The sequence below is a fragment of the Equus asinus genome, chromosome 12 (assembly GCF_041296235.1).
Source record: "Equus asinus isolate D_3611 breed Donkey chromosome 12, EquAss-T2T_v2, whole genome shotgun sequence".
NCBI classification, from domain to species: Eukaryota; Metazoa; Chordata; class Mammalia; order Perissodactyla; family Equidae; genus Equus; species Equus asinus.
Genome location: NC_091801.1, coordinates 52,063,055 through 52,088,633, shown reverse-complemented (window position 1 = coordinate 52,088,633; position 25,579 = coordinate 52,063,055). Strand labels below are relative to the sequence as shown.

At 39.0% G+C, this 25,579-nt stretch overlaps 1 protein-coding gene across 2 annotated transcripts in view; it reads left to right on the top strand.

Annotated features, from left to right (window-relative positions):
* Positions 1 to 3,141: 3,141 nt before the first annotated feature.
* LRP12 (LDL receptor related protein 12) overlaps positions 3,142 to 25,579 on the top strand; it is an 87,840-nt gene continuing 65,402 nt past the window's right edge. Inside the window, exon 1 of one of the 2 annotated variants that reach the window (XM_014868475.3) lies at positions 3,142 to 3,418. In XM_014868475.3, coding sequence (XP_014723961.2) covers positions 3,340 to 3,418 — 79 coding nt within the window. In that variant the 5' untranslated portion in view covers positions 3,142 to 3,339. The remainder of the gene's footprint in view (positions 3,419 to 25,579) is intronic. The other variant, XM_014868550.3, reaches the window with a different exon arrangement.

Sequence of the window (25,579 nt, the reverse complement as noted above, 5' to 3'; positions counted from 1 at the left end):
TTTATCTTAAACTTTTTTAATGGTTGACACAGCCCTTCAAGAATCTACTGGAAAACAATGAATCTTCTGCCTACAAAAATACACAAGCACAAAATTTTCATACAATTTCAGGAAGCTTAAGAAAACCCTTGAAGCCATCTACGGATTCAGGGACCGGGATTAAGAACCATACGAGTCTCAGGAATTTGCTCTACGTTTTATAGGGTGCAAATCTGAAAATGGCCAAGTTAAACTAGCAGCCAACTGCAACAGAACTGTTTCCAATACTAACCACTTAAAATAATTTTTATAGATTTCCAAGTGCTTTCTCCTATATGTTGATATACTAGCCCAGAAGTAGACATCTAGGTACCAGCTAGATGGATTAAGAAAAAGGGTGATATTGAGTACCTATTCTGCGCCACGTTGCTTACCAATGTCTGATATTCTATCAGAATTAAATTTCATATAAATAAAAATGTTCTCTCATGAAGGATAAACATTCCTGGCTGGCGAACATTGAAGTGTTCAGTTGCTTATACCTTAGAATACATATTTATTAGATTCTTTCCAACAAGAAACAAAATGCTTAGGGGTTTTTTTCCTTTATTTTATTTATTTATTTATTTATTTATTTATTTTTTGAGGAAGATCAGCCCTGAGCTAAGATCTGCAGCCAATCCTCCTCTTTTTGCTGAGGAAGACTGGCCCTGAGCTAACATCCGTGCCTACCTTCCTCTACTTTTATATGTGGTATGCCTGCCACAGCATGACTTGCCAAGCGGTACCATGTCCGCACCTGGGATCCAAAGCCGTCAACCCTGGGCCACGGAAGCGGAACATATGAACTTAACCGCTGAGCCACCAGTCAGCCCCAATGGTTAGGTTTTGAAGGCATTAAGATAGACACCTAGATCAACAGTTCTCAAAGTTTTATCTGAGGACCCTGGGGAGGTAGTGAGGTCCTCCTTCTGTCAATTATATATCTGTGCGAGGCTGGGTTTTTTTCATGTACTTCAACAAACACAACATATTGCAACAGACTGGATGCACAAGCAGACAGGAGAATCCAGCTGTCTTCTATTAAGCCAGACCTTAAAGAGATTTCCAAAGATGGAAGCAATGCTACACTTCTCACTAAATCTTTGTGTTTTGGAAAACAGAGTTAACTTGTAATGCATTTTTTATTTTAAATGAATTTAAAAATATTTGAAAAATTTGGTTTAATTTCTAAATGGTAAATATCGATATGACCCATATAAAAAGTTCTTTGGAGTCCCTACCAAATTGTGTTTTTAAAGGGACCCTAAGACCAAAAAGCTTTAGAACTCGTTAAGTCCCAGAAGACAGGTCTGGGTGGAAGAGCAAGTGTAGGGGTGGGAGGGGCGTGAATGCATCAGCCAAGGGACTGTTGCCGGCACAGTGTGTCTTGTGTTCTGGATAGGGTTCCCCAAGTGGTACTAAAAGTGGAGAGGGGAAGATGCAGTCCACAGTCTCTCCTCATTTTGTTTGTTTGTGGCCTGTCCTAAACACAGCAGTCATGGGCAGCACAGTTTCTACAATTTCTATCTCAAGACACAACCAAGTAGAGCGTAGATTCCAAAAACTAGGAAAGACAACTGGGGATTGTTTAACGAAGAACTATGAAGCTGCTCCTCTTCTCCAATGAGAGTGGAAAACATTTTTGGAGGTCTGAGTTTTCCTTTTTTTTTGCCAGATGATACAAGATTTGTTAATTATTGGATTTTGTATTGTTCGTTAATAAATTTTTTATCTTTTGGAATACCATTTCCTGGAAAAACCATCTTAAAGGGGACACATCGGTGGGGGATAGAGGGAAAGCCTTAAATGTACATTCAAAAAAGTATGTCTTAACATTTAACACTTACCTCCTATATACTAAGCACCGTTCTACAGAGTATGCTGTGGTATAGGGAAAACAGTCTTGAATTTGGAATGAGAAAAATTGTTCCAAAGCATTTACTTATATTGTTTTGGCAATTTAAACTGAGTCCCATTTTCTTATCTATAAGACGTGGATAAAATATGTCACAAGGTTGTTAGGGATTAAAAACAGGTAACCTCTGTCAATCGGTCAGCATAGTGCCTTGTAGGTCTTCAATGACTTGCCGGGAGAGTGCGAGTAAAGACCAATGATAAATCCAGCAGGCGAGATGAGACGTGCAGACAAACACTAAAAACACGAGGCGAAGGTCTGACGTGCGAGTGTCACTACAAAGGTATTTAGAAACTGCTAGGAGATCTAAGGAAGGAGGCGTCACACTTGCTGGGATGGGCGAAGATGTTTAGGGAAATTAGGAAGTGCTGAATGAACCCCCCCTTCCCACTTCTCGACTCCCCAAAGACGGCTCCAGCCGAGCATCCCGGCCCAGCTCTAAACACCGCCCCCACTCCGTCTCCCCTGCGCGATGTCAAACTGTCTCCCGCGGCTTCCACGCCAGACTGGAAGAGCTCCACACTCCAGCCTTGCCCGACTTATCCCGGGCACCGTGAGCGTGGTGTCCAGCCCGAGCTCCCCAGCAGGCCTCTGCACCGACCCCTGGCCTGGATCAGCTGCCCTAACCTGCGCCCACCCACCCAGGGCTCCGCGCCGATATTAAGCGGAGGCATGAAGGGATAGGGGAGAGAAACTCCCAAGTTCCCAGCCTTCGACCCCCACGCTCTCCGCACACGCAGCTACGCTCAGCCTCCCACCTGGCCCTCACGCCACTGCTGGGGCAGCACGAGGTCTTGGACCGCGGCTGAGCTCCGCAATGGGGCCCCACTCAGCCTGGGAGCGGAGCGGCCGGCGCTCGCGCGCTCGCTCATCGATTGGCACTGCCTTGCTCCTCCGGCTCCAGTCGAGAGTAAAGCGGCCCGGAGCCTCGGAAAGTCCGGCGGAGCGCGGGGCGGGCACCCAAGCAGGCGGGCCAGGGGATTGCCGATCGCACGGATCAGCGCAAGGGCCGGCTCGCGCTCCGTCTGGCGGTTGGCGGCGCCGGCCGGCCTGTGCAGCCCGAGGCCCTGGTTGCGCATCCGCCAGCCCTCGTCTAGCGCCGGCGCGCGCGCTGCCTGCCCCCGCCCCCGAGAGGGCCGCCCCGCGTAGGGCTCTCGCGCCGCCCGGGGTGGGAGCTGGCGAGCGGCTGAGGGAGGGCCAGAGGGAGAGAGGGAGGAGGGAGGAGGGAGCGCGCGCGGGCGGCGGCGGCCCCTCCCTTCCCCCTCCCGCCGCCGCGGAGAGCGCAGGGAGCAGCCGGGGGCTCGGTGGCGGCTGTGTCTGGCCCCGGCTCCTCCTCCTCCTCCTTCTCCTCCTCCTTTTCCTCCTCCTCCATCTCCTCCTCTCTCCCTCCATCTGCCGTGGTTATGGCCCGTCGCTGGAGCACAAAAGAGTCTCCGCGGTGGAGGTCTGCGTTGGTCTTGCTTTTCTTCGCCGGGGTGTACGGTAAGTGTCCGCGTCTCCGCGCCCCGCTGACCTCACAAAGCTGGGGCGACCCCGGGCCCCGAGGCCTCCAGGACAGGGCTTCCCCGGGAGAACTGGCGAGAGACCCCGGCCACCGGCGGGACAAAGACCCGGCGAGGGGTGGATGCAGCGGAGGGGGCGTCCGCACGCGAAGATGCTTTCGCGCGCTCGCCCACCTCCGGACCCGCGGGGTGTTGGAGAGGAGCTGGGGCGTCCCGGCCGGGGGAGCCCCCGGGGACCAAGGGGTGGCGGGCAGACTTCCCGACCTGGGCTGGAGGGCCCCGCGGCCGGCTCCTCGAGGACTCATAGCCCCTTGCACAACCCGCAGACACAAAGATGTGTGACTGTGTGGGAAAGAAGGTCGCCCCCGCCGCTGCCGGGACGGTCCTGCCACCCCGACCCTTCCGGGGTCGAGAAGTTCTCTCCCCAGTGAAATTCCCACCGCATCTCTCCCCGCTTCCCCACTCCCTGAACGAGCAGCCCGCTGCTTTCTTCCCCTGCCTGCCCCTCGGGGGCCGAGGCTCCGTGGATCCCGGGCGGGCAGGATCCTGTGCCTTCCCCAGGAGCGGCACGCGGGGAAGGCCAGAAAATAGTTTCCAGCCCCACCTCAGTGTCTCCGTCTTAGGGCGTTCTGACTCCTAGTTACTGACTCCTTAGTGTCTACCCTGACTCCTAGTTCGTTTGTCATTTCATCCATCATTGTCTGCTTATGTCGTCACTGTTGCTTTATTCTAGTCTATGGATTGCATTACCTATATTCCTTTGAGGTTAAGAGAAGGCTGAAGACGATGTGTGAGGACCAAGCTTTATATTACGTTGGGTTCCGAAAAAGAGCTAAATGGAATTAATTGGAAAGAACATTCCTTGCGGGAGACTTTAGTTCCACTTCTGACTTCACCGTTCTTAGTTCATCAGTTAAACACATTGAATAGGTGTTTAGAGAACACGGTTAACCTTTGCTTTTTGGAGTGGTGCTTTGATTTCTTCAGAAGAAAATAATTAGAAGTTATCATGCTTTGGTAAATTTTACTTAAAATTTGCCACAAACACTCATTCCAATAATGGCGGTGGTGATGGAGTGCAGTCAACATGTAATTCATGAGCGAGTATTCTCTCTTTTGAAAGCGTTTGTCTGTGGAATTGAATGTGATGGTAACTTTTAAAACCTGAGAAATTACGTTAAATGAAGAATTTAATGAACTTAAATTGAAATTTACTGACAGCCAAGAAATAGTTTTTCTGTGTGATTCAGAATGTATTGAGCCCTGACCTAATTACTATGTTATTATTTTTGTTTGTTTGGGGTGGGAAGCTGGGGAGGTTGGTCCAGATTTGATGTGGTAATAGCCACTGGTGTGCTTGTGTGTGACCAGAAAACCCAGTGCATGACTTTTGATTGTTAGTTGCATCAAGTGGCTGTGATCCCTACTTGCCTGATGACTTGTGGTTTTGGGTCTACACCAGAGATCAATAAGCTATTATGTTGTTTCCTGTAGCCTGAAGGTGGGTATAGTTCTCTAGGTTTGGTGTAATGGCCCAGGAGAGAGAAGAAAGTGAGAGGCATCTTTAATCTAGGGTGATTAGGGGTGTCCAGCTTTGTCGTCTACTGTAATCGGAATTGAGTTTTAGTGATGTCTGATCAGAATGGATAAACAAACGAGTTCTTTTGCTCTTCTCTCATTAAAACCTGTGTCGTTAGTGTTTGAACTAAAAGTCTTTTTGCTTCTAGGAATAAGAGGCTGTGAACCTGTAATTTGTCTTGGTGCATTCTTTTAGACCTGTACACAAAATGACTTTCTGGTAGGTGCTTATCAAAGATGTATGTTTTTGGAATTTGTGTTTAATGAGGAGTTGTTAGTAGGCAAAGACTGAAACTCCTTTTTCCAATCATGTGGGATCAAATTATAAAACTAGCCAGTGATTATGCCAAGGGTTGATGTCTCAAGCCACAACAAGTTTCAAAGTATAAGAAAAAAGGAGGTAGTGAGCTAGGCAGAAGATTAAACTGTGAGCAGAGATTAAAGGAACCCTTCAGTCTGCAACTGGGAAAATTCTCTTTGTAGCTGTACTTTTTGTCCTTTTCTCTCTATCCAACCACATGCAGTTTTGTATTAGAGAAGAAAAAGCTCTAACAGTAGTACGGGGGAGGGGGGGATGTGCTTCCATGACAATAGTGGGGTTTGTTTACCTTGAATATACAGTAGTTGTGATGAGTAGTGGGTGCATCCTGAGAAATACCCATCATCTTGAGCCTTTAGAACAGATATTAGCTGTAATTTATGAAACTGTCCCTTCTACATCAAAAAGTGGTGTTTTTTTTTTTAAGTGGCTTCAAAAATAATTAGAAAGCTCTGTTAAAAGAACTGAGCTTTCAGAGTAACTCTTAACATAGACCTGGTGAAGAAATGCAGATTGAGTGGCCAATATTTAGGCAGTTCCAATACTGACTCTTCAGAGTGACTCTTTCTTACCTGTTACCTGCAATATTAAATGGCTCCAGGTTGTGCCTTGAATCTTGGAAACATTTCATATACCTTTAAAAAGAGATCTTTGTTTACTTTGGTGTTTATTCTCTTCACATGACCATTTTAGTGGACTATGTGACTATTAAATGTGACCTGAAGTAGAATAGTGTGACTGTTTTACTTCCAAGTGATTTTTCTGAATGCCAGAGTCTTATTTTTAACCTCTAGATTGTAATATGGAATACAGTTTATGTTTTCTAGAAGCAGTTGTTCAAGGACCAGTGATTACCTTTCAGGAGCTCCTGTATCTTAACTGCACTGAACGGTCCTGAGAGTTAGGAGGAAGTAAAGATTGACTTGTGCGTTGGGAAGTTTGAAGGGATAAGAACATTAGTGCGGGCACCTGTGAGCTTTGCTGGGCATGTTTTAGGCCTTCTGTAAGAGGAAAAGGTACTTCTTCGCATCTCACAGAGGGATGTCCGGCTTTTACAAATGTATGAAGGTTTCTAAAACTGTCTGCTACTCAGTAGAAGCTGTTAGTCTTGCTCAGCCTCCCAAACAATAACTTGGTAAATGTAACAGTTTCATTGCTTTATCGTTTTTTCCAGATCAGTATTTTCTAACTTTTGTTTTCTAGTCAAACCCACCCTTAAAATACATATTATGTTACTCCCAGTATACAGAACAAAACAGAGTTCATGAAATAATACTACCTGTTCATGAAATAATGCCCTTATTACCTGTAAGCACTCTGACATTTTATATTCTATTTATCCTCCCTTCTTTCACCCTTCCTTTCTTCGTTTGCTGATCTGGACTCCTTAAATTAATTTTGGACCCACTAATAGACTGTAGTCTGTAGTTTGAAAAATGCTGCCCTAGATGAAGCCTTAAAATGTAATTTAGAATGTTTGTTGTATTTGTCTATCATTTTACAATAGCAAGGTGGTTAGTTTTTGGTTACTTGCTGGCAGAGCATTTGCTGTTCTTGAGAATTCTTCCTGGAATATACTGACTGACCTGTGATAAAATTCATCTTTAAACTGGTTTTCAGCTTATTATGTTCAAGAGTCTTTGCTCTGCACAGTGTACTGTTTTAGATGTTGTGGTAGCATAAAATATTCTTTTTACTCTTGGATTTTATCTAATGGATAAATCTTTACCCATGAATTTTATGGGAGTTTCAGCAGCATTTTATACATTTCCAGTTTAAGGATAGAAAATAAGTTCCAATTTTAGAAAGGTTGTAGAAATAATTGGAACATGAGAAAAAAAATCTAAACCAGATTCCAATTACTTCTAAAAAAGTCAAGCTTGATTACATAAAATATATTGAGTAAAACTGAATTAAATTGCTTAACATAAACCTTTCCTTGGGTTTAGAATCTAAATTATATCCACCTCCTAGGGAGAATATGAAGGTATGTAGCACAGTCCACCAAATTCAAGGTGGTTATCAGGCAGAAAGTATTAAATGACCTCTTTCAGAGGGGTACTGTGTTCCAGGAAGAGTATGGAGGAGATTTGAATGAGCTGTGGTAAGTGATTTAGAAGATTTCTAGAAAGTCAAATCTCTGAAGAGAACATAAAAGTCATGTCAGTTTGAAAAGTGAGCAGTAGTTAATGAAAATGTTAGGAAAGAAAATACATACTTTGATGGTTAGAAAATTTAAAGCTTATCAAGAAATTGAGGGAGCAGTGAGACCTTTTTGGGTCTCTGATCTGAGGGGTTTTTGTGGCGGATGGGTTTTTTTTGTTGTTTTTCTTATGTTTTATCAATGACATTATGGTTTAAGGAGTGAAAGGTAAAAACGAGGAAAATACGTTTAATATGGGTGAGATTTACATGAATTTAAGCAAATAGAAAATGTTTTTATTTCAGAAATTTAGAATGAGTATTAATCCTGTTCTTGTTGCAAATCTTTATAGATAAGTAAAGGTTGTTCTAAACTTAGGAATTGAAGTTGAATTAATGATTTCTCATTTCTAAAGTTACTTTTCCCTCCTGTTTCTCCTCTTTTTCTCTTCATACTCCCCCATCCATTTTTTGGGAGGGGCGAGTAATAGATGTACATTACTTATTCCCACTTTCTAAGGTATAGGATTAGATCCTGCAAATACAAGTTCCCAATCTATCTGTTCAGATGCATGTCGTCAGTCTTTTTAAATAGATGCAACAATAGATATATATATAAATGGATCTATCTATCTCTATATATGGTTCCAGTACTGAATTAGCTGAGGGAATGTTCACTGTCTAAGCTATGGAAGGAAGGGAAGGAAACTGAACATTTATTAAATTAAGTTTATAACGTTTATTAAATTAGGTTCAGATACTGTGCTTGGTCTTTATTTATTGCCAGTTAATCTTCACTAGGTATCATTTAGCAATCCTGTGAGGTATTTATCCCTTTTTTATAGAAGAGAAAATTGAAAATTGAAGCTCAAGAGAAGTTGTGACTTATCTAAAATTAAACCACTAGGAGGTGGTAGAGCAGAGATTGCAACCTAACCCCGTCTCTTCACTCATTCATTCATTCAGCAAATACTCATTGAGCTCTTATGTCTGGCACTGTGTAAGGCTCAGCAACCTGATGGACATAGTTTCTGCCCCATGGAGCTTACCGTCTAGTGAATAAGTTGTAATAAGTGCTCTAATGGAAACAAAGGCCCGAGGTAGTGAATAACAGTAATTAGGGGAAGGCTTCTTTGTCAAGGAGACGTTTGTAAGACCTAAAGAATAGCTAAATATGTTACGATTGGGATAAGAGAACCTTGCACCTGGGAACAACATGAAAGACTGAGAATCAGGAAAGAGTGTGAAAGAACTAGTGTGTTGCAGGTAAATGAATAAAAGTCAGTGTGGCTGGAGCACAGTGGTCATAAGGGAAAGTGACAAGGTGAAGTTAGAATGACAGGCAGGAACTCAGGACTTTGGAAACCATTGTAAAGAGTTTGGGTTTTATTTTAAGTGTAATTATTGAAGAGGTTTAAGTGATGTGTGATGTATATTTTGAAACAGTCGCTTTGGCCACTGTATGTAGTATTGTTGTGAAGTAGGCAGAAGTAGAGATGGGACGATCAGTGAGGAGGTTCTGGCTGTAATCCAGGCCAGAGAGACAGGAGCTTGGACCAGGGTAGTAGTGATGGAGACAGAAAGAAGAGTATGGAGATCAGGAAAAAAAGGAGACTTCCTTTCTTGTCACAAGAGGGAGGAGGTAAATTGGTGCAGGTGTTCTTGGGTGTGCAGCTTTGCGGGTGGGAAGGTGGAGATTTCTCCAAGTAGTATGACATGAGATCATCAGGTGAGAGAGAAAAGGAGTGATGAGAGGTGAAGGGAATTTCTGTTTCTACGATTCTGTAGAACAATTTAGACCCTTGGGAAGTTAAGTTTCTATTATTTAATCTAAAAAAGAGAAAGCTAAGAACATTCAGTGTACAAAAGGACATTGTGGTGCATGTAATTGTCCCTTGGGGTTCCAGGACACCCCTCCACACACACAGATACCAAAATCCCAGGATGCTCAAGTTCCTTAAATACAGTAAAACGTTGTAGTATTTGTACATAAGCTATGTACATCCTTCCATATACTTTAAATCATCTCTAGATTACTTATAGTACCTAATACAATGTAAATGCTGTGTAAATAGTTGTTATACTGTATTGTTTCGGGAATAATGACAAGAAAAAAAAGTCTGTGTATGTTCAGCAGAGACAGCCGTCATAGGCCTTTCGATCCCTGGTTGGTTGAATCCGCGGATGCAGAGCACGCGGAGGCGGATTCGGAGCGCCGACTGTTATACAACACCTGACTAGAGAGGATGAGGATTAAAGTTACACGGGGAGAAGTTTAAGAAGGGGGTCTGTGGAGAACTCTATTCTAAGGGCTATCATTTTTGTCAAGGAAATAGGTACAGAACGTAACTTGCTACAGTGTTTTAAGAGTATTTCAGGCAAGAAGCGAACGGTGGGGCAAAAGTTAGATTTCAAGTACCTTTTTGCCCAAGTTAAATTATAAGTGATCAATAAAGATTGCTGTATGTCTCAGAAGAGTCAAGAGTATATTAGTAGCTTAGAGAATTTCAGAAATTTTTAGAAAAATAAAGTGACCTTTTACTTTTTTTCTCCCATGTTGTATAGTTTATTTACAGAAGATATAACTTTTGAATGTCCCAAAACTTCAAAATAAATGAAGCTGACAGAACAGTTTTCTGGTTTTCTCTCAAATACTTAATAACTCACTGCCGTGCTAGTCTCAGTTTGGTGAAGAACTGAACTTGTTTCACACTCATGTTCTTACCACTGAATGAGAGTAACTTGATAGCTACCTTTAATTCACTTACATTTCAGTTTTTAGGGAAATGGTGCTGAGATTAATATTGAGATTAAATAGAGCGTACTATGATGGTTAGTAGCTGAGATTTACTTTTCAAATATAAGTAAGAGTAAGCCTTTTATTATCTGACTTAATTTCATCGATTGTTAAAGCGTCTTTGAGGTTTTAAGTTAGTAAGATGTAGAAAAATGAATCTTTGTGTATAGTATATTCTGAAATAGAATTCAGTTTTTTGAGATTATTGCCTGTACTAGTGACATTCAAACTTTTTACTGAGAGTTAGAATACAGAACACTTTTACAGAAATCCATAAAATACTCTGTGAGGTAGATATTCTTATTAGAAGAAACTGAAGCTTTTGGAATAGTGCTTTTGCTGTAGGTTCACATCCCTCTACTGCTGTTCTCTTCACCTAGAGACCCATTTGTTTGTGTCTGCGTTATTGTAACGGCCCCCAACTGGTCTTGACTTTAGTTGTATCATACACAGCAGCAGCCAGTGTGACTTTCCTAAAGTACAGATAGGATTATGTAACTTTCTTGCTTAAAACCCAACAGTAGTTCCCTATTCACAAAATACAAACATAACTCGTTAGGCCCTTCATGGTCTGGCTGGTTTTTACCTTTCTTGTCACTTGTCAGTCCCCTTCACCACTCCCCTCTGCTGCACCATGTTCCTGCCACACTGCACACATTTCTCTTCTCTCCTGGTCTTTGCACACACTGTTCCCTCTGCCTGGCTTTATCTCCCTTTCTCTGCCTCTTTCTTCACTAGGCTAACTCCTGCTTGTCCTTCAGCTTTCCTTTAGATGTCACCTCCTCTGGGAAGTCTTTCCTGGTTCCTCAAAACCCGATACCCTTCTCAGAAGCATCTCAGACTGTTCTTATATGCAGTGTTAGTATTGGCCTGTTTGACTTCTCTTTTTCCCCCTGGAGCAGCTCTGTCCAATAGATATATAATGGAAGCCTCAAATGTAAGTCATATATGTAGTTCTGTATTTTCTGGTAGTCACAAAATACAAGAAAAAGAAAGATGAGATTAATGTGAATAATATATTTAACCCACTATATCTAAAATATTATCATTTTGACATGTAATCGATAGAAAATGATTATTAGTGAGGTTTTCTGCATTATGTTTTTCATACTAAGTCTTTGAAATACAGTGCAAATTTTATACCTGTAGTCCCTCTCAATTAGATTAACCACGTCAGATGCTTAATAGCCGCTTTGGAAAGCATTGTCTCTTAGAGCTGAATGTTAACATGCACTATGATCTAGCGACTTCTAGCGATTCTACCCCTAGTTATAAACTCAACAGAAGTATGGACATAATGTGCGCCAAAAGACATGTACAGGAATATTCATTGCATCCTTATTTGTTATGTTCCCAGACTAGACACAGCCCCTATGTCCATCAACAAAAGTGGATGAATAAATTATAGTATTTTAGCATAAGGAATACTGTACAGCAGCAGTTCTCAAATTTTTGGGTCTCGGGACTCCACAATTACGGAGGAATCCAAGGAACATTTTTTATATGAGAGAGAGAGATTCTTTAAAATTTTTTTTATTGAGGTCATAATAGTTTATAACATTGTGAAATTTCGGGTCTACATTGTTATTTGTCAGTCACCATATACATGTGCCCCTTTACCTCTTATGACCACCCCCAACCTTCTTCCCCTCTGGTAACCACTGATCTGTTCTCTTTGTCCGTGTATTTGTTTGTCTTCCACATATGAGTGAAATCATACAATATTTGCCTTTCTCTGTCTAGCTTATTTTGCTCAACATACTATCCTCAAGTTCCATCCATGTTGTTGCAGATGGCATGATTTTATCTTTTTTATGGCTGAGTAGTATTCCATTGTGTGTGTGTGTGTGTGTGTGTGTGTGTGTGTGTGTGTGTGTTGTGTATATACACACCACATCATCTTTATCCATTCATCAGTTGATGGGCACTTGGGTTGCTTCCACATCTTGGCTATTGTGAATAATGCTGCAGTGAACATAGGGGTGCATACATCTCTTTGAATCGTGGATTTCAGATTCTTTGAATAAATACCCAGTAGTGGGATAGCTGGATCATATGGTATTTCTATCTTTAATTTTTTGAGAAATCTCCATACTGTTTTCCATAGTGGCTGCACCAATTTGCATTCCCACCAGGAGCGTATGAGGATTCCCTTTTCTCCACATCTTCTTCAACATTTGTTTTTTGTCTTGGTAATTATAGCCATTCTAACAAGTGTAAGGTGATATGTCAGTGTAGTTTTGATTTGCATTTCCCTGATGATTAGTGATGTTGAACATCTTTTCATGTGCCTGTTGGCCATCTGTATATCTTCTTTGGAAAAAAATATCTGTTCATATCCTCTGCCCATTTTTTGATTGGGTTGTTTGTTTTTTTGTTGTAGAGTTGTGTGAGTTCCTTACATACTTCGGAGATTAACCCCTTGTTGGATATATGATTTACAGATATTTTCTCCCACTTGGTGGGTTATCTTTTCATTTTTTCCTGGTTTCCTTTGCTTTGCGGAAGCTCTTTAGTCTGATGAAGTCGCATTTGTTTATTTTTTGTTTTGTTTCCCTTGCCCGAGTAGGCATTGGGTATTTGAAAAGATGCTTCTAAAACTGATGTCAAAGAGTGTACTGCCTATATTCTTTTCTAGGAGTTTTATGGTTTCAAGTCTTACCTTCAAGTCTTTAAGCCATTTTGAGTTAATTTTTGTGTGTGGTGAAAGATAATGGTCTACTTTCATTCTTTTGCATGGGGCTGTCCAGTTTTCCCAACACCATTTATTGGAGAGACTTTCTTTTCTCCATTGCACATTCTTGGCTCTTTTGTCAAAGATTAGCTCTCTGTAGATTTGTGGGTTTATTTCTGGACTTCCTTTAAATTCTGTTCCTTTGATCTGTGTGTCTTTCTTGGTTCAGTACTGTTCTGTTTTGATTACTACTGCTTTCTAGTATATTTTGAAATCAGGGATTGTGATGCCTCCAACTTTGGTTTTTTTCCTCAGGATTACTGTAGCTATTCAGGATCTTTTGTTGTCCTATATGAATTTTAAGATTCTTTCTTCTGTTTCTGTGGAGAATGTCATTGGGATTCTGCTTGGATTGCATTGAATCTGTAGATTGATTTAGGTAGTATGGACATTTTAACTATGGTTACTCTTCCACTCCATGTGCATGGAATATCATTCCATTTCTTTATGTCATCATTGATTTCTTTCACTAATGTCTTATAGTTTTCAATCTATAGGTCTTTCACCTCCTTGGTTAAATTTATTCCTAGATATTTTATTCTTTTTGTTGTGATTGTAAATGGGATCGTGTTCTTGAATTCTCTTTCTGTTAGTTTGTTATTAGAGTATAGAAATGCACCTGATTTTTGTAAGTTGATTTTGTACCCTGCAATTTTGCTGTAGTTGTTGATTATTTCTAATGGTTTGCCAATGGATTCTTTAGGATTTTCTATGTATAGAATCATGTCATCTGCAAGCAGTGCAAGTTTCAGGTCTTCCTTGCCAATTTGGATATCTTTTATTTGTTTTTCTTGCCTAATTGCTCTGGCCAAAACATCCAGTACAATGTTAAATAAGAGTAGCAAGTGGGCACACTTGTTCCTATTCTCAGAGGGATGGCTTTCAGTTTTTCCCTGTTGAGTATGATGTCAGCTGTGGGTTTGTCATTTACAGCTTTTATTATTTTGAGGTACTTTCCTTCTATACCCATTTTATTGAGAGTTTTTTTTTTTATCATAAATGGATATTGGATCTTGTCAGAGGCTTTTCTCAGTGTCTGTTAAGATGATCATGTACTTTTTAGTCCTCGTTTTGTTAATGTGGTGTATCAGATTGATTGATTTGCAGGTGTTGAACTGTCCCTGTGTCCCTGATAGAAATCCCACTTGATCATGGTGTATGATCCTTTTAATGTAGTGCTGTGTTTGGTTTGCTGGTATTTTGTTGAGGATTTTTGCATCTATGCTCATCAGCAATATTGGCCTGTAATTTTCCTTCTTTGTGTTGTCCTTGTCTGGCTTTGGTATCAGGGTGATGTTGACTTCATAGAATGAGTTAGGAAGTGTTCCGTCTTCTTCAGTTTTTTGGAATACTTTGAGAAGGATAGGTACTAAATCTTCCTTGAATCTTTGGTAGAATTCTACAGGGAAGTCATCTGGTCCTGGACTTTTATTTTTGGGGAGCTTTTGATTACTCTTTCAATCTCTTTACTTGTGATTGGTCTATTCAGATTCTCTATTTCTTTTTGATTCAGTTTTGGGAGGCTTATGTGAGTCTAAGAATTCATCCATTTCTTCTAGATAGTCTCATATATTGGCATATAGTTTTTCATAGTATTCTCTTATAATCCTTTGTATTTCTGTGGTATCTATTGTAATTTCTCCTCTTTCATTTCAAATTTTATTTGAGCCTTCTCTCTTGTTTTCTTCATGAGTCTGCCTAAGGGTTTGCCAATTTTGTTTATCTTCTCAGAGAACCAACTCTTAATTTCATTGATCCTTTCTAGTGTTGTTTTGGTTTCAATTTCATTTATTTCTGCTCTAATTTTTATTATTTCCCTCCTTCTGCTGACTTTGGGCTTTGTTTGTTCTTCTTGTTCTAGTTCTGTTAGGTGTAGTTTAAGATTGCTTATTTGAGGTTTTTCTTGTTTGTTGAGGTGGGCCTGTATTGCTATGAGTTTCCCTCTTAGGACCACTTTTGCTGCATCCCATATGAGTTGCTATGGTGTATTTTCATTTTCATTTGTCTCCAGATATGTTTTGATTTCTACTTTAATTTCTTCAGTGATGCATTGGTTGTTCAGTAGCCTGTTGTTTAGTCTCCACGTATTTGTCACTTTCTCAGCTTTTTTCTTATAGTTGATTTCTAATTTCATAGCATTATGGTTAGAAAAAATACTTGATATTATTTCAGTCTTCTTAAATTTGTTGAGGCTTGCCTTGTTTCCAAGCATTTGGTCTGTCTTTGAAAGTGGCTGTGTGCATTTGAGAAGAATGTGTATTCTACTGGTTTTGGATGGAATGTTCTCTCTCTATATATTAAGCCCATCTGGTCTAGTTTTTCATTTAGTTCCACTATTTCCTTGTTAACTTTCTGTCTGGATGATCTGTCCATTGACGAAAGTGGGGTGTTAACGTCTCCTACTATTTCTGTGTTTCTGTTAATACCTCCTTTTAGGTCAATTAATAGTTGCTTTATGTACCTTGGTGTTCCTGTGTTAGGTGCATATATAAATGTTATGTCCTCTTGATGGAGTGTCCCTTTTATCATTCTATACTTCCCCTTTTTGTCTCTCATTTCCTTTTTATGTTGAAGCCTACTTTGTTTCATATAAGTATGGCAATACCTACTTTCTTTTGTTTGCCGTTAGCTTTGGGTATTGTCTTCCATCCCTTCAGTCTGAGCCTGTGTTTGTTTTTAGAACTGAGATGTGTTTTCTGGAGGGAGCATATTTTTGGGTCTTGTTTTTTAATCTATCCAGCCACTCTCCGTCTTTTGATTGAGGAATTCAATCCATTTACATTTAGAATGATTATTGAAATATGAAGGCTTAATGCTGCTAATTTGTCACTTGTTTTCAGGTTGTTCTGTATTTTGCTTGTTTCTTGTCCTGTGTATTTCGTACTGCCAATTCAGTTTGGTGACTTTGATGGTTTTCTCTTTATTTATCATTTGTCTCTCTGTTCTGATTTTTTGTTTAATGGTTACCGTGAGGTTTGTATAAAATATCTTGTAGATGAGATAGTCCATTTTCTGATACCCTCTTATTCCGTTAGTGTAAGCAGGTGCCATCCCTTTTCTCTTTTCCTTCTAAGTTATTGTCACAACTTATTCCATTTTGTATTGTGTTTGTGGTTAAAATGAAGTGATTATAGGGGCGAGCCTGGTGGCGTAGTGGTCAAGTCCATGCACTCCTCTTCGGCGGCCCGGGGTGTGCCAGTTTGGATCCCTGGCACAGACCTGTGCAGTGCTCATCAGACCGTGCTGTGACGACATCCCACATGCAAAATAGAGGAAGATTGGTACAGATGTTAGCTCAGCAACAATCTTCTTCAGCAAGGAAAAAAAAAGTGATCATATTTATTCTTGATGTTTTCCTTCTTTAGTGTTATAATTGTTTGCTAATCTGTTCTGATGGATAGTTGCAATTTTCTGATTTTGTCTGCTCTTTTATCTCCTTGCTCAAGGCTTTCTAAACACTTGTATGAGGGCCTTCTTGATCCTATCTTGTGTGGGAGGAGTCTTGTGGTGATGAACTCCCTCAGCTTTTGTTTATCTGGGAAAGTTTTTATTTCGTCATCATATCTGAAGGATATTTTCACGGGCTAGAGTATTCTTGGCTGAAAGTTTCTGTCTTTCAGAATTTTCAAATATGTCATTCCACTGTCTCCTAGCCTGTAAGGTTTCTGCTGAGAAATCCACTGAAAGCCTTTTAGGGATTCCTTTGTAAGTTATTTTCTTCTGCCTTGCTGCCCTTAGTATTTTTTCTTTGTTGTTGACTTTTGCAAGTTTTACTCATATATTCCTTGGAGAAGGTCTTTTCACATTCATGTAATTAGGAGTTCTGTTATCTTCTGTTGTTTGGAATTCCAATGCCTTCCCCAGGTTTGGGCTGTTCTCAGCTATTATTTCTTTGAACAAGCTCTCTGCTTCTTTCTCCCTCTCTTCTCTCTCTGGAATATCTATAATCCTATGTTGTTTTTCCTAATTGAGTCAGATATTTCTCAGAGACTTTCTTCTTTTCTTTTTACTCTTAGTTCTCTCTCCTCCTCCATCTGAAGTGTTTCTATATTCCTGTCCTGTAAATTGCTAATTCTGTCCTCCATAATATCAGCTCTGTTATTTAAGGCCTCCAGATTTTTCTTTATCTCATTCTTTGTGTTTTCATCTCCAACATTTCTGATTGTTCTTTCTTTATGGTTTCAATCTCTTTTTTGAGGAATTCCCTCTCTTCATTAATTGTGTTCCTAATTTCATTGAACTGTCTTTCTGAGTTCTCTTTTAACTCGTTGAGCTTTTTTTATAACTATTTTGAATTCTGTATCATTTAGATTGTAGATTTCTGTGCCTTTAGGATTGATTTCTGGGTGTTTGTCTTTTTTCCTTCTGGTCTGGGGTATTAATATACTACTTCATACTGTTTGATGCTGTGGATTTGTGCCTTTGCATAGTGATAGTATCTGGTTGCAGATTCCACCTGCCACCACTGGGGGTGGGGCAGGAGCTATGCATTCTGAGCCTGCTGCAGTCCCTGTCACCTGTGCATGTCTGAGCCTGGGCCACTCCTTGGGACTACAGTGGCCCTGTAGGGTCTCCCACCAAATGGGAAAGTGATCATGTGGGGGCCCAGGGTTGCTGCCACCTGCTCCCACACTCCTGCTGACACACACTCCCCGCTTCAGAGCTGCAGCGGTACTGTGGGCATTCACAGCAGCCAGGAACTCATTCGCCCATGCATGCAGATCCGCTGCCATCTCCTTCTGGGTCATACCATTGTTGTGCTTCGTAGGTGTGGCCTCCTCACTGAGTCTGAGCCTGGGCTGCTCCCTAGGGACTGTAGCATCATTGTGGGCTCTTCCACCAGATGGGAGAGCTATTACATACGGGCTCAGGGCTGCCATCACCTGTTTCCACAGTTGCACCAAGGCACGCTCCCACCCTTGGGGCCGCAATGGTGCTATGGGCACTCCAGCCAGGAGAGCTGTCACACACGTGTACAGGGCTGCCAGGGGGCTGGAGAATGCTCACCTATCTCTACCACCTCCCCAGGGGTAGTCTGTCCTCCTGCAGATGGATAGCTGCCTGGGTCTCTCAAGCATCCTGCTGTGCTGTGTGTGTATCCTCTGCTGATCAGTGAATGTCCATTTAGTTTTAATTCGAAGAGAAGAGACAAAGGAAACAGCTCACTCTACTGTGTTGTCGATGTCACTTGATATATGTGCTTTTAAGTAACATTAGAAATTAAAGTTGAGAAATTGTTAAAATGTTTATTAACTCATTTAAAATGACAATAAGAAACCATTACATGTGATCATAAATAATATATGCTAAATAAAACTATGTAAAATTACAACTGTATCTTCAAAAACAAGAAAAATGTAGTGAGACGAGTAGCATTGCTTTACATTTTTGCAAATTACTATAATGTATGACTCGATATAAGACAGCTGATTTCTCATGTCTGCTTCTGCAGTTAAGTCTGTTGTGACATATTTTGGTTGAAGTATAGAAAGAAACTGTCTTCACATAGATAGATATGTAATTGTAATGGGAGAAGTATTTTAATAGCCTTTTCAGATAAATGTGAATATTCTTTGATGCTACACCAGAACTCGACAAGTAGTTTTTTAAAGTTTGGTTGCAACATGGAATCTGAAACCACATCAATGAATTTTTTGTATTCTGTTAAACTCTGAAAGGGTCTTGGGGATTCCCAGGAGTCCACGGACCACACTGGGAATCACTTGCTACATGGTAATGAAAATAGCAAACTGAAAAAAAGGAAAAAAGAAAAAATCCAGTGCTACAAGTAGCATGGGTGAATTTCACATGGTGATCAAAAGACATCAGATGCAAAGATATAGATACTGTATGGTTACAATCTAAGAAATTAGAAGCAGGAGAGTAGTTACCTATGGAGGAGGGAGGGAGGTGGATGGTGATGAGATGGGTATCATGGTAGTTTTGGACTGCTGGTTGAATTCTATTTCTTGACCTAAATGGTGGTTTACACAGAGAGGGATATTTTTGGTGATAACTCATAGAACTGTAAACTTTCAGTTTGTGCATTTTTGGTATGTATATTTCAATTAAAAATTAGTAAATAAGAAATTTTAATGTTAATAGGACAGTGTTGAATAGTTGTATCTATGGGTTGTCCAATAATATAGATTCTCTGTAGTATTTTTCTTTTTGTTTTTGTTCTTTATTGTCTGATTTTTTTTTTGTGTGTTTAATAATTAAAAACAATTTTAAAACTTTGTATTTTGGAAAATTTCAAACATATTCAAAAGTAGAGACACTAGTATAATTAACCTGATAGATCCAACGTCCAGCTTCAACAAATGATCATTATATAGCCAGCCTTGTTTTATCTAGACTTCCACCCACTCCCTAAATGCAAATGACTTTGAAGCAAATCCAAGCCGTCTCATCTAATAATTCAGTATGTATTTCTAAGATATGAGAGCTTTAAAAAAAAAAAAAACCTTAAGCCCAATACCATTATCACACTTAAAGTTAGCAATTCCTAATTATCATCAAATATCCAGCCATGTACCTATTGTCCTGATTCTCATATAAACATGAATTTTTAGAAACTTTGTGGATCAGGATCCAAATAAGGTCCATACTTGGCAATTGTTGATATCTGTTAGGTCTTTAATTTAATGGTTCACCGCTCCCTTTTTCTTTCTTTTTTTAAAATTTTAAGTATGATATTTGCTAGAGGTATCTGGTATTCTTAATCAAATTGTAGATATTCCTTAAATTCCTATATTAATAAGATTTTGACATTAGATATTTAATTTTGTCATATAAGTTTTTCATTTCCAAGATGATCAGAAGGCATTCATGAGGGCCAGAGTTATGTGAGTTTAACATAGCTCACATAATGCCAGACAGTACTTCTTAAATAAATGAATTCATTTATCCGTGAATGGAGTAAATTACATTGATGTGGTTCCTAGTGTTGAACTATGCATTTATGGAATAGGCCATAACAAGTTGGTAATGATATCTTTTAAAATCTGCTGGAATAATTTACTCATGTTTTAAAACACTTTTCATTGATATTTATGGGATCAATCTGTAGTCAGTCCTAGCTATCTTTGTCCCTCGCCCCTTTCTTTCTCTCTCTTTCCTGTAACCTAACTTCCCCTCTCCTCTGCCTGATTTTCACATCTGGTAATCTATTCTTTTAGGTACGCTTTTACTCTTGTTGATTTCATTGGTCAGGAACAATGAGAAGATTTTAGTGTTCCAGTTGTGATTATTTTGCCTTTTGAGATTAGGAAAGGAGAGTAAGTATTTATGAACTATATAGGTACTATGATAGGAAAGCAAAAATTAACAGCTTTGTCTTGTTGACAGGAGAAATGTTTTTGTTCCTAGTGTGGTTAAACTTTGTTTCATTTAACAGGATAATAGACATGAACCTATAAGAAGTAGATCCCTTCTTATGAACTGGCCTTATGACCAAATAAGACAATAAGATACCTTAGTAGAGATGGATTGATCCCATGAGAAGTGGAATTCACATCTGAAGGAAGGATCTGTGCAGGTAAAATGGAGATGGTAAATGAAGATGGAGCTCAAGTCAGGGGGTAGGACTGCTGTATTCTGTCAGTTGGGTGCTTCTAGTCTGTTGGGGATGACACTTTAAGACTAAACTTATTTGCTCAAAAGGTACCAGCTATAAAGTTAACCAAATGTAGCACCAGTACTATCTAAGCCATCACCAAGCGGTGTCACTAACATGGTTACAGAGAGTATTCACCCTAGGAGAGAGGGCAGGAGATTAAGGGGGAACCTGCACATGGTACTCCTGGAGTGGAATCACTACACAGAGTTTAGATTCTGATGTCAGTGAGTTAGGATAAAATATAGTTCTTTTAAAAGTCCCTTAAATCATCTTCACGTACAATATACATGGTTTGTATATTTAACGTTGAATAGCATACTTTTGTTAAGTACGAAACATTCAGTTTTCTCTCTAGCGTTGGTAGAGAAGGTTTTTTGAGCTCCAGATAAAATGGTTGTATTTAGGGGCTATATGAAAAATATGAATGAGTACGTATAGATAAAATTGCATAAATTAAATCTGAATAGAATTCAATTCCACGTTAATTTTTTCCACAGCATTATGATAAGGGACTGAGTGATTTGATTGACATATGTGGGTGGGTTACAGAGAATTTGAATTAGAATGCATGATTTATCTCTGCTTTTTATTTATTTTTTTAAAATTAATTATTTATTTATTCTTTTATTGCCTGACCTAAGTAGGAGGCTAGCCACAATAAAATTTAAAATAATAGAAGTTATGTTTCTTAATGGTTTGTTAGAATTCTACCCTAAAACTATAAGGGCATGGTGCTTTTGTGGAATAACTCTTTATTTTTTCAATTTCTACTTCTTTGGATCAATTTTTGCTAACATACTAAGTTATGTTTCCCTAGAATATTATAATTTCATTTGTATCTCCATATTTGCTTTAAAGTTATGAGTAATGTGCTCTCAAATATATTTTCTACGTGTGATTATATCACTATTGTCATTTGCTAATACCTGTCATTCTTTTCTTGAACGTACTTATCACAGGTGTCTCTGTTTTAGGTTTTCCCAGATAATCAACTGGTGGTTTTATGGTCTAGTGATTTCTCTGTTTTCTATTTTATTAATTTTCTCTTTTAACTTAATCTTTTTTTGGTTTATTTTGTTTTCCTAGCTTTTAAGGTGATTGTTTATTTTTTTATTTTTTAAATTATACAATAATATTGGCTCTCTTTCATTTTGGTGTACAGTTCTGTAAATGTTAACACATGTAAAGATTTGTGTAGCTACTACCAAAATCAGGATATATCAGCTGAAAAAACTCCCTCCTGCTTTTCCTTTATAGTCACCCCCTCTCTCCACCCATAGTCTCTGATAACCACTCATCTGGTTTTCATCACTATAGTTTTTTTGTTTTGAGAATGTCATATAAATGGAATTGTACAATATGTAACATTTTGAGACCGGCTTCTTTTACTCAGCGTAATGTCTTTGAGATCATCCACATTGTTGTGTGGATTAATAGTTCATTATTGCTGATCAGTATGCCTGTGTATGGATGTACCACAGTTTGTCAGTGCATCTGGTGAAGGACACTTGAGTTGTTTCACTTTTTAGCTATTGTAAATAAAACTGCTATGAACGTTCATGTACAGGTTTTTGTGTAGATATGTTTTATTTCTCTAGAGTAAATACTTAGGAGTGGGAATGCTGGGTTATAAGTTGTACATATATGCTTAACTTTATAAGAAATTGCCAACCGTTTTCCAGAGTGGCTGTAACAGTTTGCGTTCTGATGAGTGATGTGTGAGACTTCTGGTTGCTCTACATCATTGCTACCACTTGGTATTGTCCATATTTTTTTTTTCTTTTTATGATAGGTGTGTCGTAGTAGCTCATCTGATTTGAATTTGCATTTTTTTTAATGACTAATGATGTTCAACATCTTTTCATATACTTTTTTGCCATCTTTGTATCCTCTTGGGTGAAGTGTTAAGTCCATTACCCATTTTTAATTTGGTCGTTTTTTTACTGTTGAGTTTTGAGAGTTTTTATATCTATATCGATATTGATAGATACTGATATAGATATAAAAATGGATATAGATATAGATGTATATCTCCCCCAGGTCTGTAGCTTGTCTTTTTATTCTTTTGACAGTGCCATTGGCAAAGCAGAAGTTTTTTATTTTTATTTATTTATTTATTGGTGAGGAATATTGGCCCTGGGCTAAAATCTGTGCCAATTTTCCTCTATTTTGTATGTGGGATGCTGCAGCAGCATTGCTTGATGGGCGATGTGTAGCTCTGCACCTGGTATCTGAACCCACAAACCCCAGACTGCTGAAGTGGAATGTGCAAACTTAACCACTAGGCCACTGGACTGACCCCGAAAGCAGAAGTTTTTTAATTGATGAAATTCAATTTGTCACTTTTTTATTTTATGAATTATGTTTTTGGTATCGTTTCTAAAAACTCTTCACCTAATCCCAGATCATGAAAGTTTTCTCATATTACTTTCCTAAAAGTTTGAGTTTACATTATACATTTAGATCTAAGATCCGTTTTGGGTTTAGCTTTCTATAAGATGGAAAGTTTAGAAAGAGGATCCGTTTTTGAATATGAATAACCAGTTCCAACACCATTTGTTGAAAAGACTATCCTTTCTCCATTGAGCTGCTCTTGTACCTTTGTCAGAGATCAAGTGGTCATAGTTGCATGGATCTATTTCTGGACTCTGGTTCCGTTCATCTGTGTGCATCTCTTTACCATTACCACAGTGTCTTAATTACTCTAGCTTTTATAGTAAGTCTTAAAATTACGTAGTCTGATTCTTCCAACTTGTTTTTTTTTTTTTGGCTGAGGAAGATTCACCCTGAACTAACATCTGCTGCCAATCCTCTTTTTTTGTATGTGAGCCAGTGCCACAGCATGGGTACTGACAGACAAGTGGCATGTGGCATAGGTCCGCACCCAGGAACTGAACCCAGGTTGCTGAAGTGGAGCATGCCGAACTTAACCACTAGGCCATGGGGGCTGGCCCCCAACTTTATTCTTTTTCGAAATTGTCCTAACTACCCTAATTCCTTTACCCTTCCATTATAAATTTTAGAATCATCTTGTTTCTACCTACTAAATATCTTGCTGGCATTTTGATTGGTATTCTGTTAAATTTACAGATCACTTTGGGAAGAATTGACATCTTCACTATGTTGAGTTTTCTAATCCATGAATGCAGGATCTCTCCATTTATTTAGGTTTTTGATTTCTTTTCATTAGTTTTTGTGGTTTTCAGTATATAGATCTTGTATATGTTTTGTAAGATTTATATGTGTTTCATTTTTTTTTGGAGCTGTTGAAAATGGTATTTTTTAAAATTTTGCTTTCTAATTGTTCTTTGCTTGTATATATGATATGTGATTGACATATGTGTGTTGACCTTTTATCCTGCAACCTAACTAAACTCACTTCTTAGTTCTAGGAATATTTCTGTAGATTTTGCTGGGGTTTTCTGCATAATTATGGCACCTGTAAATATGGAAAGTTTTATTTTTGTCTTTCTAAGCTACATGCCTTTAATATTTTTTGCTTGCTTTATTGCATTGGCTAAGACTTCCAGTATATATCCAGTAGGAGCGGTGAGATTGCTTGCCTTGTTTCTCATTACAGAGTGAAAAGTATTCAGTTTCCACCTTTAAGTACATTAGCTGTAGATTTTTTCTAGACTCCCTTTATTAGGTTGAAAAAGTTCCCTCTCTATTCCTAGTGTGCTGAGAGTTTTTATCATGGGTGGCTGTTGTATTTTGAAAAATGCTTTCCTGCATCTATTGATGTTAATTATGTGATTTTTCCTTTTAGATTGTTAGTATAGTGAATTATATTGATTGATTTTTGAATATTTAACTAGTCTTTCATTTGGGGGTAAACCACTTGGTCACAATGTGTTATGCTTTTTTAAAAATAACAATTTTATATAATGAAGTTCAGTGTTTTCAAGTGTATAAGTGAGTTGTTTTTTTCTATTTTCAGAATATTCCAACTATCACCACTATCTAATTCTAGAATATTTTCATCAGCCCGAAAAGAAACTGTGCATCTTAACAATCACTACCCATTTTCCCTTCCCCCATCCCTTAGCAACCACTAATTAACTTCATGTCGCTATGGATTTGCTTGTTCTGGACATTTCATATAAATGGAATCGTACAATGTGTGATCTTACGTGTCTGGCTTCTTTCACTAACATAATGTTTCCATGGTTCATCCATGTTGCACCACGAATCAGTACTTCATTACGTAAGAATGGCCAAATAGTATTCCATTGTATGGATAAACCACATTATGTTTATCCACTCATCAGTTGACAGACATTTGAGTTGTTTCCACTTTTTGTGAATAATGCTGCTATGAATATTTGTGTACAAGTCTTTGTGTGGGCGAGTGTTTTCATTTCTCTTGAGGATATTCATAGGGCAGAATTGCTGGGTCATATGGTAACTCTATGTTTCCCTTTTTGAGGAAATGCCAAACTGTTTTCCAAATGGCTGTCCAATTTTACATTTCCCACTAGCAGTGTTTAAGTGTTCCAGTTTCTCTACATCCTCACCTACACTTGTTATTGTCCATCTTATTATTACAACCATCCTAGTGGGTATGAAGTGGTATGTTTTTTAGCACTTATATTTGGTCTCTGGTCCATTTTGAGTGAATTTTGTATACAGGTAAGGGTCAAATTTCATTCTTTTGCATGTGGATAACCAATTGTCTCATCACAATTTGATGAAAAGATTATTCTTTCCCCATTGAATTAACCTGTCACTCTTGTTGAAAACCAATTGGCTATAAATGTAAGGGTTTATTTCTGGGCTCTCAGTTCTATTCCTTAAATTTATTTGTCTATCCCTATGCCAGTATCACACTGTCTGCATTACCGTAGCTTTGAAGTAAGTTTTGAAATCAGGAAATGTTAATCCTCTGAAGTTATCAAGAGTGTTTTTACTCCTCTGGATTTCTTGAATTTCTATATGAACTTTTGGATT